Genomic DNA, 18,309 nt, shown 5'->3' with positions numbered 1-18,309 from the left:
AGTAGGGGAAGATGGGACACCTTTAGCACATAATATCCAAGTATCCTGATCGTGTTTTAAACAATAAACAACAGTATATGGGAGTCGTGAGGATACGGTTTAATAATTCTTTAAATGTTCTTTGTTTACTACCAAATGTGATGAGAAAATAGAATGAAAAGGTGTCCCATCTTCCCCCACCCTACTATACATGAACTTTGCTATTGTTTTTAAAGATGTAAGTAAAAATTATGTTATGAATCTGATTCCACTTTTCACCCTTTGTTAGTTAAAAACAAAGGACAAAACAGCAAACAAATTATTTCTTGTGCGTTGCAAAAGTAGTAACATGCCGTTCTTCAGCATTGAGCAATCAAGTCAAGCAAAAAGCGGCGAAACTAGATTGCTTTTTTGCGAAACCCGCCGATTTAATAATGACGTGCACGCATTCCATAGGTTTCGCAAGCCTGCAGTTGGGAAGACCATCACGCCATTCTACGTTTGTAGGGTATCAGGTTAGAAGTATATGATGTTTCGTTTTTGTTTTGCTATCGTTCTTCTCGCGAAGTTAAGTTTTCCACTAAGTGATGGAGCAGGTAAGAATAATAAACATAAACCTTATATACGTGAAAACATATAAGCATATTACTATTACTATGATGAATTTTATGACTCTGGTCCTGAGGTAATGTTAATACAGTTGGACGAATCTTACAACGAAATACCAAATAATATTGCATTTGAATAAAAGACTGATGCGATGTCATTTTAGGTAAAATGTAGATCGTTGGACTGGATTTTCAGCGGCTATGTGTTTAGTAGCGCCTGATCCGTAATTCTTAACTATTCGGCTACAGTTAGCCGAGTATAAGCCGTAACTGATGCTAGTATTTTGACTTATAGATCCGTTTACCTCCGAAAATGAAGTTGGTGGCGAATGGTCCGAAATATTTGTGCGTTCAGGCGCAACGATAGACGATGACGAATCCGAGGGCTCGGGTAACGTCACCGAGGAATTTGTGGAAAGTCGTTCGTTTTATAAAGTTGATATATTAAGTCAAGCATTGCAACCCGGGGGTGAGTAACTTAGCATACGACCTTGTGTAACTTTTTATTTTGTACTATCGTTATATTACGTTTTATTCACATTCGGTTTGTCACATGGTCACGACACCAAGGTTAAACTGAATGTCAAATTACAAACCACGTGATTGACTGAAATTAAAACGATTCATGCGAAATATAAACATGAAAGTATAAAAAAACTGAAGTACAACCCCCAAAAAATGCACACATCGTTTTGTCGATCAATCTCTTCTGTTTAGCTAATCTTCGTTACTGTAATTTATAACCTTTTATTTGTTGTGTTCAGATTGCATCACATTGCAGAAACAACTTGATGTTGTATTCGTATTGGACACGAGATTGCAGCGCACCTTAGATTACATGAAAGAATTTACAATGAACACGCTCAAGATATTTGAGTTGGGATCCAACAAAATAAGAGTAAGGAATCAAATATTAAATCGTTGAACCAGTGGCACTTTGACATGGTGTTTATATAACGCGCATGCTAGAGTTACAAGTTCAAGGCTGGCCGCTGCACCATTGTGGACGTATGGGTCGTTACGGACAAGACACTTGACAGCAATTGCCTTAATCTAATGGTCAAAGTTACATACGTGGTAACTGGGTAACTGGGTAACTGTCACGGGATGTATAAAACATAATAACCGTAATGTTAGAACGACCACTGTTGCTCGACATGCCAGGATAAACAAGTTACTTGCATACACATATTATAAACTTAAAACGCCGCTATCTTTTTAGGTTGCAGTAACCGCTACAGAGGGCAACCAAATCGTCTCACTGATGCAAGGTGTCGGCCATCGCCAAGTACAGAATCTGTTAAACAATATACCGACAACGGTAAACTTTGATGTTGTGACAGCACTGGACAAAGCGCGTAGCATTTCAACTGCTGGAGCAAGGCAAGTTAGAAAGGTAAGGATTGTTGTTGCTTCATGTGGCTTAACTAGAATACACTTGTAATTGTATGTATAGTGTAGATTGTTAGGGTAAGACTTTTTATTCTCTTGGTAGAAAACAAATTAGGTTTACAAGAGTCATATATAGTAGAGTTGGAAAAGATGGGACCCCTTTTCAGTTTATTTTCTCGTCCGAATTGGTGGTAAACAAAGACCGTTGTTAATTGTTTAAAACACGATCATGATATTTGGATATCATCTTCCCCTATCCTACTATAACCATAATATCACGACTCTAAAAAAGGGTGTTTAAAAACGCGATTAGGAAATATGGGATATTATGTACTAACGATAACCATCTTAACCCACAGTACTAAAAATATCTGATTATCAAATGTGTATGGTGAATTTAAAACTACCGTAAAAGCTGTCTTGCATCTTACAATACAGCCGCATGTTTTATAAAGGTGATCGTCATCGTAACTTGCGCAGAGGAAACTAGAAACCCGAGATTAAATTCACTAGTTTCGGATTTAAGATCTTCAGGGCATGTCATCTTCGTTGTCGCTATTGGTCCTTTATCTGAAGGAACTTTGCAAATATTAAGAAGTGTGGTGGCACAAGCTGATGACTTCATTCATGTCGATCGAATATGGAAACTTACCGACCTTAAGGATTTGGACAAACGACTTGCTGAAACGTAAGTATGAATGAATGTAACTTACTTTGTCCTCGCGTGGCCGGAAAACGACAGTCGTTATAACACGGGTTTAACACCTCAGAACACCCGTGTTATAACGACGGTTGCTCCGCCACGAAGCCATAAAAAATCACACTTATTTACTCAACTACTTTTTTCAGATACGGTTGTGACCCCTGTATTCCTAATCCATGCGTGTATGGTTCCTCATGCATGCCTCAAGCGGACGGAGGTTTACGATATCGATGTCGCTGCCCTTCAGGGTATATTGGTGGCGTGTGCAGGGGAACAGGTTCGTAATTATAGCAATTTAATGTGTGAATAGCAATGTTGAACATAGAGTGTACTTCAAGAAAATTTATGTAAGAGTATCTTTATGTAAAATGCAATGTGTGTATAGTAGGCTGGGCAAGCTGTATGTTTTTATTCACTTTAATTATAGTCCCATTTGGTATAGTAAACAAAGAATATTTACAGATTTAAATAACCGTATTTTCACGACTCTAAAGTAGCGTTGTTGATTTTAAAGTACGATTAGAATATGGGATATTATCTGCTGACGGTATCCATCTTCTATATACACTGTCTATATACATCTGCTAAGCTTGAATGCATCTTGTATCTACGTAAAATATGTTATGACACATGGTTTCATTTAAAGTACTATATGATATAAAGGAATGAAGGTTTTTTTTATCTGCTATTGCTAACTAGTTTACCATACACAATAATATAATATGAATTCCTATGTTTTAGTTCCTTGCGGAAATACATTCTGCACGCCTAACGAGGTTTGCAACAAACTTGGATCATCCATGCGTTGTATTAACCCATGCAAACCAAACCCATGCCAACACGCTGGTGTGTGTACAGTTGCCCCTACATCTACAGGTATGTAGTAAATAGTACTGTGGGGTAGGATGGGATACCTTTATCACATAATATCAAAATATCCTGATCGTGTTTTAAACATTTAACAACGGTCTTTGGGATCGTGTTTTAAACATTTAACAACGGTCTTTGGGAGTCATGAGGATACGGTTTTATTATTTTTTGAACCGTATTTGTCGGTTAATAGAACGAGAAAATGAAAAAGTGTCCTATATTACCCCAACCCAAAACATGCGAGTTACAACGGCAAAATGCCCTATAGGCTTACAAGATACACTATTTTTTTATATATACTTATCGAGTTTAAATTACCCTTATAAAGATCTAAATAGGTCATAGGACGTCGAAACGTCGGTTAGCAAAATTTCCACCCGTTTTCCAGTTATTTCTTAGCATGTTAACCGGATCTAGTTTAATTCCTGTAGTGCGCGTGTATAGGAATGAAACATGGATTAATTATTAAATATACACAACCACACTGGTATCAGGGTCGGGCCATTGTATGTCAAGCTCATTGCTATTTAACAACCATTGTGTTTCCAGGTTTTGTTAACTGTCAATGTCAGAACGGTTACAGTGGCACTCGATGCGAGAGAAGCATTCGAGCCTCGCAATGCGATGGCTTTAATTGTCTGAACGGTGGGAGGTGTAAAGTAAACGTTGTTAGTCAGCAGCCATTTTGTGAATGTTATGAAATATATGTTGGTCCGAGATGTGAGCTAACTCCATGTGATAACGTCCAGTGTGCGTAAGTATATATGGTGTACGGTTTCATATTAAGTATATAGTGGGGTGGGGGAAGATGGGTCATGTTTTTACCTTTCATTGTCCCATTTGAATGTTAACAAAATTATTTAATATTTTCTTCACGACACTATCGTTGTTACTTGTTAAAAACACCATCCGGAAACGTGGGAATTAAATGCTATGGTAATCATATCTTAGCCCAAAATACTATTAGTGTACGGCTCGATAAAGTTCAACAAACGTAATGCAAAGTTATTCTTTCGATTACAATAACGAAGATCATGTTGGGTAAAACAGCGAAGAAGTGAGAATTGTAAATAAACTATAGTAGGGTGGAGAAAGGTGGGACACCTTTGGCACACAATATTCAAATACCCTAATCGTGTTTTTAAGAAGTAACAACTATCTATGGGTATCGTAAAAATACGTTTTTAAATCTTTATTTGAACGTTCTTTGTTTACTACCAAATGAGACGAAAAAGTAGAACGAAAAGGTGTCCCGTCTTTCCTCATCATATATATGAAAACGTGTTGATTAAGTGCGCGAAGACGCATTGTTTTATATTAACTTGGAAACCTATAGGTTTTAATAAATGTTCGTTTGACAGCAACGGAGGCACCTGTGTAATAACAAGCACATACCAGCCGGAGTGTATTTGCGCTGGGCAATTCACTGGACCTCGCTGCACGGAAGGAAACTTACTATGTGCCACACATGCGTGTTTGTGAGTAAACAGTTTATTATTTATGACGAGACCCTATTATACATTGTAGGCATGTGTGTCATTTTGCATCACATTAACGTGGATGGTTTTATTCTAGTTGTCCCTTATGGGTTGTCTGAAAATCATCTGTCCTAAAATGAAATCCGGAAAATAATAATCACCCACGAAGTTATACGTGGTAGTTCCTACATAGCCACAAAGTATACAAAACAACACCCTTGTTATAACGACTGCTGTTGACCTGCTATGCGACGATTAATAAGATACACGTGGTAACTTGTGAGTGGGCACGAGGTGTATGAAACAGAACATCCGTTTTATAACGACTGTTGTGTCCCCGCCACGTGATGATAAACACAAGTTTCATTCGTAGATTTTAACTTCTCTCAATTTGGTTTGTATATATACACTTGCTTTTAGGAATGGCGGTTCATGCGTTGAACGACCACAGGTCGGGGCATCGTGTCTTTGTACGTTGGAATGGACGGGCAGTAACTGTCAACAACCTAAACCATCTCCTTGTGAAAAATTGGTTTGCAAAAACCGTGGTCAGTGTAAAGTGAAATCTGATGGAACCCCAGTTTGCATATGCGACCTTTTCTACATTGGACCAACATGCGAACAAACACCGTGTGATAACTACAGTTGCTTGTAAGTAATTTTATATTTTAATTTTTAATGGCGCTGTAAAACAGTAATAAACGCACGCCTATAATAACCCACAAAGTTACATACGTGGCAACTTCAGAAGCGGCACGAAATGTATTGAACAGAACACCCATGTTATACTACGACTGTCGTCTTCCCGTCAGGCGAGGATAAATAAGTTACATACATGGTAACTCGTAAGCTGGCACAAGGTGTGTAAAACAAAACACCCATGTATATAACGACCGTCCTTGCACCGCCATGCAATAATAAAGAAGTCATGTTCATTCATTCAAATATTGATCGTAAATAAAAGTTTCCGTTTTTTTTTTCACAGCAATGGCGGCACCTGTGTGATCGGTAGTCGGCCTTCTTTTATTCCATACTGCGTTTGTAGCTCTGATTATTCAGGGATAAACTGTAGAGTAAAGAAGACGAATCCGTGTGCAACATTCCAATGCTTGTAAGTAAATAACTAAACCGACTTGTCCGCACAATACTATTTCTCAGTTTTAGCTATATGATTGGTGGTGGACTTCTCTTTTATAGCAGATTGGGGATGGTGATTTTTAATCTGTTTTGTTATCCCATTTGGTAGTAAACAAGAAATACAAACGAGGTTATATAATGGTATCCTCTCGACTCTGAAAATCGCTGTTAATTGTTAAAAATACGATTAGGAAATATGAGATATTATATCCTAACGGTATTCATTGCCAACTGTATTACAGTTAAAAACTTGGTTTTATAGAAATGGTGGTTCCTGCGGACTAAATGCTAGAAACCAACCGGTATGTACATGCACTCCCCTGTTCGATGGGCAACAATGCCAAACTTCCAAGTGTCAGTTCCATTACAGGTACAGAATCCAGATTTATATCTATGTTTGTAGTGTGGATACCATATTAAAGGACATGTGCTATTGCCGCCATGCATGTGCAAGTCCACGCTTTTAACTCTTTCAAATAATTTTACCCATAGCGTACTAAGAAACGTCGTTTTTCTGTCGACTGTCTTCGCTTTATTGTTTCAATAATATGATCTACGCCATCACTTTCAAATAGATTAAAAATTATATTTACAAGATACGTAATGATGTTGCTGAATGCTTATTTTAAGTCTGAAGCTTGTTGTCTATAAAGCAATTGTGTAAATGTGGTTTTTGAACGTCGGTTTATCGGTCCCAAAATGTGGCCAAATCATTCATTTCAGAAGTATCATTATATATCATCGCAAGTTACCTAACAATTCATTTAATTTGACAGCTGTAAGAACGGCGGCGTGTGCGGGCTCACCAACGGACAGCATCTACCATTGACCTGCATTTGCCCGTTTCCCTACGTAGGTGCCGACTGCGCCTTGACAGTTTGTCAGCAAGCGCGCCAGTGTATGAACGGTGGATCGTGTACGTATAGAAGTGGCCAGCCTCAATGCGAATGTCCCACAACGCACACAGGGTCTTATTGTGAAACTCCAGTCCTGGATCCATGCTCGCCGAATCCATGCCAGAACTTCGGTTCATGCACCAAGACAAGGTGGGCAGTTTATTTTTAAAATCGATGCTCTATAAAAAATAGATATGTATATGTAGGGTGGGGGAATAGGGGACACCTTTATTCTATATTCTAATTTTATTTGGTATAGTAAACAAAGAGCCTTTAAAAAGTTATAAAACCTTTCGTATTCTTACGACTCCCATAGACCGTTGTTAATTGGTATAAACACGATCAGGATGTTTGGACACTATGTTCCAAAGTTGCCCCATCTTACCCCACCCACTACACCTTAACTTATCTCTAAAATATAACTTATTTCGTTTTTCTTTTGGCAGTTCAACGACTTTCTCGTGTACTTGCCGTGCTCCATTCACTGGGCCAACATGCATCGCTACTTTATGCGAACAACGACGATGTTTGAACGGAGGAACTTGTCGTTACAACATCAATCAACAACCTTACTGTAGTTGCCCTCCCACTCACTCTGGTACTTCATGTGAAATTCTTCTTGTCAATCCTTGTTCGCCAAATCCTTGCCAGAATGGGGGAACTTGTACCAGGACTGGTAGCAGGTGAGGCTATTGTTACGAAATTTGAACAATTGCCAAAACGTCTTCCACATAAAACATTCTGAATCAGTAAGTTTCGTGTCGTAACTAAGCGCTTTTTACCGCACATAGTGTAAAAAAACTCTGCTTTCAAACTTTGGTTTTAGAGTAAACTGTCCGGACCCTGCTTTGGATCGTCGTCAAAACATTTTGACGATGGTTAATTTCAAAAGGTTTTCGAAGCTCAACAATCCCATTTAACTGATTTCTATCCACAGTGCGTCGTCTTACGCTTGTACCTGTATATTACCCTACACTGGACCAACATGTATCGCTACTTTATGCGAACAACGACGCTGTTTGAACGGAGGAACTTGTCGTTACAACATCAATCAACAACCTTATTGTAGTTGCCCTCCCACTCACTCTGGTACTTCATGTGAAATTCCTCTTGTCAATCCTTGTTCGCCAAATCCTTGCCAGAATGGGGGAACTTGTACCAGGACTGGTAGCAGGTAAAGTTTGGGTGACTGTTGCAAAGTATCTTCCGCCAAAAGTAAAAAAATAGGGATTCTACCATTTTTAAAAATCAGAATTAACTTCAGACATTCACAACTAAAAACGTTTTTTTAAGTTTCAGATCCAAATATCCCAATGTAGGCGCTCTGTAACTTTTGACACACTCCGATCCTATTGAATCGGTTACAGAATACTTTCATAAAATCCCATGCTTTATAAAGTTTGTACTCTTGCCAAAAATCCTCATAAAACATTATGAATTAGTAAGCTTCGTTGCGCATGCACCTGAGCGTTTTCACGGCGCATATAGTTTAAGCAACTATGTTTTTACGATTGGGGTTAGGAGTTATTTGTTGAAACCTTACTTCGATCACCCGAAAACTCTTCATAACCGCTAGTTTTAAAGGTTCTAAAAAAACTTTAAAAGTCTTATTTATTACCTACTTTTTATCAACAGTGCGTCGTCTTACGCTTGCACATGTATATTACCCTACACTGGACCAACATGTATCGCTACTTTGTGCGAACAACGACGATGTTTGAACGGAGGAACTTGTCGTTACAACATCAATCAACAACCTTACTGTAATTGCCCTCCCACTCACTCTGGTACTTCATGTGAAATTCTTCTTGTCAATCCTTGTTCGCCAAATCCTTGTCAGAATGGGGGAACTTGTACCAGGGCTGGTAGCAGGTGAGGGTATTGTTAAGAAATTTGAACAATTGCCAAAACGTCTTCCACATAAAACATTATGAATCAGTAAATTTCGTGTCGTAACTAAGCGCTTTTTACCGCACATATGTAAAAAACTCTGGTCTCAAAACTTTGGTTTAAAGTAAACTGTCCAAACCCTGCTTTGGATCGTCATCAAAACATTTTGACGATGGTTAATTTCAAAAGGTTTTCGAAGCTCAACAATCCTATTTAACTGATTTCTATCCACAGTGCGTCGTCTTACGCTTGTACCTGTATATTACCCTACACTGGACCAACATGTATCGCTACTTTATGCGAACAACGACGCTGTTTGAACGGAGGAACTTGTCGTTACAACATCAATCAACAACCTTATTGTAGTTGCCCTCCCACTCACTCTGGTACTTCATGTGAAATTCCTCTTGTCAATCCTTGTTCGCCAAATCCTTGCCAGAATGGGGGAACTTGTACCAGGACTGGTAGCAGGTAAAGTTTGGGTGACTGTTGCAAAGTATCTTCCGCCAAAAGTAAAAAAATAGGGATTCTACCATTTTTAAAAATCAGAATTAACTTCAGACATTCACGACTAAAAACGTTTTTTTAAGTTTCAGATCCAAATATCCCAATGTAGGCGCTCTGTAACTTTTGACACACTCCGATCCTATTGAATCGGTTACAGAATACTTTCATAAAATCCCATGCTTTATAAAGTTTGTACGCTTGCCAAAAATCCTCATAAAACATTATGAATTAGTAAGCTTCGTTGCGCTTGCACCTGAGCGTTTTCACGGCGCATATAGTTTAAGCAACTATGTTTTTACGATTGGGGTTAGGAGTTATTTGTTGAAACCTTACTTCGATCACCCGAAAACTCTTCATAACCGCTAGTTTTAAAGGTTCTAAAAAACTTTAAAAGTCTTTATTATTACCTACTTTTTATCCACAGTGCGTCGTCTTACGCTTGCACATGTATATTACCCTACACTGGGCCAACATGTATCGCTACTTTATGCGAACAACGACGATGTTTGAACGGAGGAACTTGTCGTTACAACATCAATCAACAACCTTACTGTAGTTGCCCTCCCACTCACTCTGGTACTTCATGTGAAATTCTTCTTGTCAATCCTTGTTCGCCAAATCCTTGCCAGAATGGGGGAACTTGTACCAGGACTGGTAGCAGGTAGGGTTTGGTGACTGCTCTGAAAGTAACCACCGCAAAAGATGATATAGTAGAGTGGAGAAAGATGGGACAGCACCTTTAGCACATAATATCTAAATATCCTGATCGTGTTTTAAACAATTAACAACGGTCTATGGGATTCGTGAGGATATATTTTTATAACTATTTCAATGTTCTTTATTTATTACTAAATGGGACGAGAAAATAGAGTTAAAATGTGTCCCATCTCCCCCCCATCCTACTCGAATAACAAAAACCCACGGTGCTTACTGATAGTGTTTTTGATAGTGTTTTTTCTTATTTGACCAAGTTTTCATAATCTTATTTTAGTGCGGCGTCATACTCGTGCACTTGTCCGTTTCCTTACACCACGGTCAGCAATTGCCGTTCGGAAATATGCGAGCAAGTCCGGTGTATGAACGGTGGAACATGCCAATACCGTAACCAACAACCAGAATGCGCATGTCCTTCCACGCACAACGGGGACTTCTGCCAAAACCAGAACAACGTTGCTAATCCTTGCTTGCCAAACCCTTGTCTGCATTCAGGAACCTGTTCCCCAATTCCAACAAGGTATAAATTTACCTAAACCTAAAAATAACTGACTTCTAATAAGTTTGTATCTTACTCGATATTTTCTAGGACTAAGAAATATACATGCCAATGCCCAACAAGGCGGACAGGCGACCGATGCGAACTTACGAAGTGCAATGAGCTGCTTCCCCAGTGTCTTCACGGGGGCGGATGTAAATACGTCAACGATTTACCCCAATGCGCATGTACACCACCATACTATGGCACATATTGCGAACTCCGGCTTTCTTGTATTAACAACCCTTGCCGTAGGGGAGGGAGATGCGTACCAGAAGGACCTAGCGGGTAAATACGACCTTTAGTTGCTAATTATACTCATTTTAACTCGTTTTTAGTCCGGCACCATAGTGTCATGGTGTTTAGGTATCGCAGCCTAAAGAAACCCAGTTCGATGCTGACAATGACACTGATACTATTGATTGCGTATGCCCTTTGACAATTACGCATGAAATGGGCATTTTGCTCAAACCGTAGCACACTAGTTTGTAACACCTTGGGTCAACTCTGCCTTAAACCATTAGTCCCATTATGTGCCATGTTGTAAGCCTTTACCTCTGCAGCATAACCAAAACAAAATGTTTTTTTTATGCCACAGTTGGTTTTGCCAATGCCCCCGTGGTTACGGTGGAACTACATGCGAGATACCTATATGTTTGCCATCGTGTATGAACAATGGAACTTGTGTCCATACGAGCTCGGGGTAAGCGCCTTGTGTTAATAGTGTGTTAGTATAATTATGGCCTCCCTCTTGCATGGAGTAGGCTATGGCTTACTCAATACGCCTATAACTGTCCGCTATTTAATATAGTGGGGTGGGGGAAGATGGGACACCTTTAGCACAAAATATATAAATATCCCGATCGTATTTTAAACAATTGACAACGGTCTATGAAAGTCGCAAGGACAAGGTTTTATAATTCTTTGAATGTTCTTTGTTTACTACCAAAATGTACGAGAAAATAGAATGAAAAGGTGTCCCATCTGCCCCCATCCTATTATACATAAAGTATATAGGCCATGTAACAAGTCCTTTTCGTGTTTTACCAAGTATCGATTATTGTTTATTGGTTCAGTTACTGTCAACCCCTCTTCTCTTAACAAGCGCCAATTTTTAGACCCCATTGTGAGTGTCCCCCTGGAACCCGACCACCAATATGCCATAGGGACCCTTGTACTCCAAATCCTTGTCAACTTGGGGATCAGTGTCTTGTTACAGATGGAGTTACCGGGTATGAATCAATAAATGTTACTTGTTTAATTCTCGCCTGGCCAGAAAACGACAGGATTTTTTATTTTTTGTGTTTATGTATGGCTGACAAGTAATCACTAGATTGGATCAATTACCGTTTTAAGTATCTTGCCCAGGGACACATACGACCATGATCCTTTTTAGCTCTTTGTTTAATTACTATATGCGAGCCCACCTACCACCGTACCGAATGCTCCGTTTCAGCGTCCTGCCAATGCCTATTTTGAATGCTTGTGCGTTGTTAGTGTTTGGTTATTACGATAATGCGTGCATTCTTATGTACATACCTACGATGTTTTAACTATAACAGGCATTTTCTTTCCCCACTAGAGGGGTCGTAACATGCCTATCGTCACTGGAAGTTCTAACTCGTATAATGGGGTAACGCGGGACACTTTTAGCACATAATATCGACATATCCTGACCGTGTTTTAAACAATTAACAACAGTCTATGGGAGTCGTAAGGATACGGTTTTATTATTCTTTGAATGTTCTTTGTTTACCACCAAATGGGACGAGACAACAGAAAAAAGGGCCTCCCATCTTTCCCCACACTACTATACTTTTGTTTTCAGTCCTACTCACGTTTGCAAGCCGCCGAGTTCCAGTTCCAACCCATCAGAAGTTTGCTCTCCCAACCCGTGCACAAGCCCCTGTGTATGCAAGCCTTCCTGCAAGCACACCAACGGTTTCGTGTGCGAAAGCGAGCAAGGGTACATGGGGAAAACCTGCACAATACGTAAGATATTTACAGATTAATGAATGAATGAATGAATGTATGTGACATGCTTTATCCTCGCATGGCCGGACAACGGCAGTCGTTATAACATGGGGATTTGTTCATACACCTCGCCAGCTTGCGCGTTATCCGCATGTATGTTACTTTGTGGGTGATTAATATTTTGTAGGATTTTTTTTACTTTTTTTTATGTGTGGCAGCCACACTGTGGCTGATAATTTTAGATTACCCATTAGTTACCACTGGGTTGGAGCAATTGCAGTGAAGTCTTGCCCAATAACACATACACCCACAATAATAACAGCGTCTACCTTTATATTTAATACATTGAAACTATTCTCTTTCACAGCTCCGCCTGTGTTGAATTGTAATTCCGATCGTATCACGGTGTCCTTGGATAATAGATTGTACACAGAATTGCTGGGTGACGTAGTCGGTAATGCTTACTTTTACATGAGCCCGGACTATTCATCAACCCCAGCAGAATCGTGTAAAGGAACCGGTGAGTCGTAATTGGAATATTAAGCTTAAGAGTAGAAGGGCTTGTTGACAAATAACAATGAGTGAACATGACATATTTATCATCAAGTGGCCGGACAATCACAGTCGTTAATTAAATGACAGTGGTTTCACACATCTGTTTAAATATGATTGGTTTGCTACCAAATGGGACAAGAAAAGAGAATGAAACTATGTTCCATCTTACCCCAAGCTTGCTCAAATGTCGATAAATAATCCTCAATTTCCTATTCGTTGTTTAGCAAGCGGGAATCCTCTAAAATATTACTTCACTTTGCCGAGGTCGTTCAGCGCATGTGGGACCGAGACTGGGACTACTACACTTGGTGATATTATTGTCTCAAACAAAATCTGGTTTAACATTGGCGGGAACGCGTTGTTCGATATGCCAGTACCTGTACTGTCGTTCCAATGTACTTTCCAAGAAAACTACCAAGTAGTCGCTTCGTTGGAACCAGTGTAAGTGGAATATTAAGTAGACCTTATGTGTATAGCTACCACCATTGTAAGCGCGTACTTGTATAGCTAACTGTGCTGTGCACAGCTACCACCATTGTAAGCGCGTATAGTTCACTGTCGTCTGTAGGCATGTGTGTCCTTGGGCAAGATATTTAACGGCAATTGCACCAATCCAGTCGCATAAATGCGTTAAGTTTAAATCGTCATCCAATAATAAAAATGTCCACAAAAAAGATAACCACCTTAAAGTTACATCACTTTCTAGCACAAAGTGCATGACACAGAAAACTCTTATTATAACGACTGGCGTTGCCCAGCACGCGAGGATTAATAAATTACATTCATTCAGTGCTTCTGACAAAACTTAAACTTGTTTTGCTTCCAGGGTCGACAAACAAACCAAAATCGTTCGCGGTAACCACGAAAGGACGTTCACCGGATCCCTCCAAATGTGTAAGATGCTCTCCCAGTGCCCCGCCGCATGCCCACCCTCCTATATTGTACAACCTAACGGAGTATATACAGTCGGCGAGGATCTGAACATTGTAATCCAGCATAACCGAGACATAGTTGTAAGTTGCTGTAAATCTGTTCTGGTAGAACTATTATATAGTAGGGTGGGGGAAGATGGGACACCTTTTCATTCGATTTTCTCGGTCCATTTGGTAGTAAACAAAGAACATTCAAAAAATAGAAAACTGTATCTTCACGACTCTAAAGGTGTCCATCTTCCCCCACAGTACGATACAATGAGTAATGAAGTTTAAAAAAATGTGGTAAATCGTGAACGGGTGGCTAATATCTTAAAAATACGCGGACACCGGCATCCCGTTTATAACCAAACACATCGCGCTCTGTTGGGTTGATTTAGGAATAAGGGGGTAATAGTTGGGGTTAGCGTTTTATAGAAATAAGTTTGAAGCATACCGGAGCGATTTGATGGAGTAAAGAGACGGATGCGCATACCAGTCTGTATTTTCTAAACATGCATTTTCTAAACATGTATTTTCTAAACATGCGTACAGGTACGAGGCGTATGGAATAATACGAACCATGTTAGAACTTCTAATATTGCCTACGCAAGTCCCACTAATTAAGTTACACTAACCCCGACTATACTTTATAATTTCAGCCAACTGGAAGCACCTTAAGCGTCCAGACACTTTACATTTCTTGTTCATCGGATCCGACGTCCGATGCTGTGGTAGCAGTGGTAACCAACGGTTGCCCGACCAATGTAATTCCTTCAGCAATATTTGTGAGCCCCGGTTCAACATGCGTCACGTTCCAAGTTCAGAGATTGCTTTCTTGCAACAAGGTGTATATCCATGCAAGACTGAACGTGTGCTCGGTTTCCGCACAGCAGGTAAGATATAGTATTGTGGGGTAAGATGGGACACATTTAGAACATGATATCCGAACATCCTGATCTTGTTCTAAACATTTAACAACGGGGAAGTTGTAAGAATACGATTGTATAACTATTTCAATGTTCTTTGTTTACCACCAAATCCAACGAGAAATAGAATAAAAGGTTGTCCCATCCCCACCGTACTATATAGCGCTGTATTGCCTTCCAAGTGCTTTGTGAGATTCCAGATTCTAATTTAATTCAACAAAATGTTGAGCTCCAGAGATTGCATAAGAGAGATTACATTGTCAATGACGCATTTCAATTGTTTAAAGTTACAAGCCTATTCTCGCATTGTGACGTCATTGCCAATGCGTATCTAAGTTTAATGATTTTTCTTGCTGAGTAAAACTGTTTCTAAAACTCGTTCAGTGATAAAACTTTTTTTCAGTTTTATACATTTCTGTTTTTTTTTTTTTATAAAGTATTATAGAGTGGAGTAAGTGAGTATTCCGTTTGCACATAATAATCTATATTTCATTGAGTATTTTTAACAAATAACAAAGCTGTTTAAGACTTGGGGGGACGCGGTTAAATATACTTCTGTAAATATTTGTTGTTTGCTACCAAATGGGACGATTAAACAGAATAAAAAATTGTCTTGGAATAACTTATACTATAACTATACCGAATGAGACGATAGAAAAGATTTAAAACCTGCTCCATCTTACCCCAACCTGCTATATTACATTTATGTAGATTTGCTCAACTTCTCCATCTGTAAGAAAATGTCCATCGAACCAGAGGGGTCGTCGATCCATCCAAGAAGAGGAGGTGTTCGGACCGCTATTTATTCTTCCAGAAAAGAAAATCCCCATTGGTGCGTATGTATATACCCGTGTTTGGTCTACACTAATGCCTTTAACAATTGTTATTATAACTTCCGTTTTTTTTTAGAAAAACCCGCTGAAGTGGAAAACTTTGACGCGAAGAATTTAATTTTGATATCCCTACTTGGCGTTCTTGCAGTTTTCGTTCTCATCGCATCAGTATTTCTTTTAGTGTCATTATATCGTTCTTATCGTAAGAACAATTATTCCGTTTCTGGTCGTTCTAAACGAGTGCATTAACGTAGCTGCATTTGTTGTGATTTGCGTTAACGTAACCGCAAAACGGTTTTAAAACGCCCAATAAAATGTTAAGTCGAGTTTTCGAGTTTTGTTCTAAAAACTGAATGATGATCGGTCTTTAGTTTTGATATTTATTGAATTTAAACTAAACTGTTTTGTGTTAGTGCGAAAACCTCCTAATAGAAAATCTTTATCTCTGGCAGACAACTTTTAAAAGTTCTCCAAAACAAAACCGAGAGGATTCTTCTCACCTAAAATGTAATAACTTTGAAAAAAAATAGATTGGTAAACCATGATCATGTCTTGTATGCCGGGCGAAGCGTTTTAGGATCACAAAACAAACGCTGGAAAATCGCTTTCAGTTTCACAAATCTTTACTCTTCAACTTCTGTTATTGGCTTGCCAATCACCGAAAGCGAAATAACAACGAACAACAAAACCGCCATCATCACCAACCTTCGATCTGCATCATACGGACCTTTGTACCATGGTATGTAACCGTTGTTTCTTTCTCGTGTATCAACCATCTTCCGTAACCTTGCAGGCTCAGATAAGTTTGTTGCGAACAGAAATCTACTTTCGATTGGTTTAACAAGATTCCCATGTTCTATGAAATATTACACGGTATAGTACGTTGGGGTAACATGGGACAAGTTTTCAATCCCCTCTGTCGTCCCATTTGATAGTAAACGAAGGGTATTTACAGAATTATATAGCTGTACCCTCACGACTAAAGAGCTTTGTTAATTGTTAAACACAAATATGAAATATTATGGGCCAACGGTATCTTACCCCGCACTCCTTAATCATACAGTGAAGAACTATAGATTAAGTAAAGTGAATTAAATGCTATGACTCTGAAATTAGTCTTTTAAAAACACATTTACAATGTTTAAAATGCATTTTAATATTTACCGCTACGTTTCATCTCCTCCCACACCTCGTTGAGTCTTCCCTCAAACCACGTTCTCTCAGATTCATCTTCAAAACGGAAGGAAACAGATCCAACAGGGCAAACTAAAGTTGACAAATTCCGCCACAAAGTATAATCTTTTCTGCAAGATTAATACAAATCAAGTTTATAAAAACCTACCCAATGATTATATTTTAAAAGTTGTAATTTTCATAATCTTTTAGCTGTGATTCATGGTTTACAAACGTAATGTATTTCCGCTGTTTCGTCTGCTATTCGGCAAGACTTCATTAAGAAATAAAAACACCACGTCTTCATACCAGATTAACCCCTTTACGTTTTTCGAGGAAGCAGAAGTAACATGAATTTCATGTTTTACAACTATACCTTTGCTTAACTCTGACCGGTATTTTTCCACAGCGTCCCATTTTCTGCAGCACTTGCAGAACCCAAAGCCTCTTATGCCCATCCACCATCCAATACTGACCCCAGAACGACATGACTGTGATAACGTGATCATTTTCTATGGTCAAATCCTTTATTGTTCTGTAGCCGTGCAAACACTGGCGCAAAAGATCTGTTACATCGATACCGCTGGACAGGCGAGTGGAAACTGTTGTCTTCAAGCATCTTAAAAATATTTTATTTTGTAGAACGAAGCAAGACAGTCCGCGTTTTTATTCACTTTTATCGTCCCATTTGTATTAGAGAAAATAAAGAATATTTACAAAATTATACAACCATATCCTTACTACTTTTAATGGATTCTTAATTGTAAAAACTTTGAACTTGAAGGAAATACGGGGTGTTATGGAATAACAATGTTAACATTACCTCAACCTAAAATATAAGTTACCTTATTTCAGATGGGAGGAGGTATATGATCTTCGGGCGTACGGAATGTGATAGTGACATATTATAATTTACTATTACGGTGGGTCATCTTGCTTATTACAAGTTTTATGGTTGGTATAATAAAGTAAAATGTGTGTATGTTTAAAAACAAAGTATTTAGTTACGTAATAATACTCAAATGCTGTAAGATCTGTTGCTAAACTCCTATGTGTGTCACTTTGGGGGATGTGTTTTTGGACAAGAAACGGTAATTGCCACCGACCCAGTGGTCACTTATGGGTTGTCTCAGTTGTCGGCCATTGATTAGAATAAAGTAAATTCCGGAAAAAGTTCACAAATTAACATATAGATGGTAACTTTTAAGCAGGCACGACGACT

The 18,309-nt window shown here is 38.9% G+C and overlaps 2 protein-coding genes across 2 annotated transcripts; one reads left to right on the top strand and one right to left on the bottom strand.

The window, feature by feature from the left end:
* The first annotated feature begins 423 nt into the window (after window positions 1–423).
* LOC149737494 (uncharacterized) lies at window positions 424–16,240 on the top strand. Its single transcript, XM_089873621.1, has 29 exons — window positions 424–575; window positions 883–1,056; window positions 1,352–1,485; window positions 1,810–1,983; window positions 2,435–2,667; window positions 2,829–2,959; window positions 3,424–3,558; window positions 4,102–4,306; window positions 4,914–5,030; window positions 5,451–5,681; window positions 6,016–6,141; window positions 6,430–6,537; window positions 6,944–7,213; window positions 7,510–7,746; window positions 8,001–8,237; window positions 8,699–8,935; window positions 9,188–9,424; window positions 9,885–10,121; window positions 10,452–10,694; window positions 10,764–11,000; window positions 11,311–11,415; window positions 11,831–11,944; window positions 12,541–12,704; window positions 13,054–13,206; window positions 13,466–13,682; window positions 14,068–14,254; window positions 14,815–15,048; window positions 15,793–15,913; window positions 15,991–16,240. The coding sequence occupies exons 1-29, from the start codon at window positions 506–508 to the stop codon at window positions 16,161–16,163; spliced, it is 5,241 nt and encodes a 1,746-aa protein (XP_089729747.1). The 5' UTR covers window positions 424–505; the 3' UTR covers window positions 16,164–16,240.
* A 63-nt stretch (window positions 16,241–16,303) lies between these two features.
* LOC149737493 (uncharacterized) lies at window positions 16,304–18,113 on the bottom strand. The gene is made up of 4 exons (XM_089873622.1): window positions 17,933–18,113; window positions 17,464–17,706; window positions 17,079–17,218; window positions 16,304–16,770 (listed from the first exon to the last, which is right to left on the bottom strand). The coding sequence occupies exons 1-4, from the start codon at window positions 17,989–17,991 to the stop codon at window positions 16,538–16,540; spliced, it is 675 nt and encodes a 224-aa protein (XP_089729748.1). The 5' UTR covers window positions 17,992–18,113; the 3' UTR covers window positions 16,304–16,537.
* Window positions 18,114–18,309: the final 196 nt, after the last annotated feature.

The sequence above is a fragment of the Ciona robusta genome, chromosome 3 (assembly GCF_009617815.1).
Source record: "Ciona robusta chromosome 3, ASM961781v2".
Lineage (NCBI taxonomy): Eukaryota > Metazoa > Chordata > Ascidiacea > Phlebobranchia > Cionidae > Ciona > Ciona robusta.
Note: the sequence above shows the minus strand (reverse complement) of the source record. Positions and strands in the feature narration are given on the sequence as shown.

Excerpts from the sequence above, each read along its gene's own strand:
- LOC149737494 (XM_089873621.1), top strand. The coding sequence starts at position 506 with ATGATGTTTCGTTTTTGTTTTGCTATCGTTCTTCTCGCGAAGTTAAGT. Across the intron at positions 7,214-7,509 it reads GGTTCATGCACCAAGACAAG|TTCAACGACTTTCTCGTGTA; the intron begins GTGGGCAGTTTA and ends TTCTTTTGGCAG. Across the intron at positions 15,049-15,792 it reads GCTCGGTTTCCGCACAGCAG|ATTTGCTCAACTTCTCCATC; the intron begins GTAAGATATAGT and ends ACATTTATGTAG.
- LOC149737493 (XM_089873622.1), bottom strand. The coding sequence starts at position 17,991 with ATGTCACTATCACATTCCGTACGCCCGAAGATCATATACCTCCTCCCA. Across the intron at positions 17,219-17,463 it reads CCGGTCAGAGTTAAGCAAAG|AAAAGATTATACTTTGTGGC; the intron begins GTATAGTTGTAA and ends TTAATCTTGCAG. Across the intron at positions 16,771-17,078 it reads GGAGGAGATGAAACGTAGCG|AACATGGGAATCTTGTTAAA; the intron begins GTAAATATTAAA and ends AATATTTCATAG.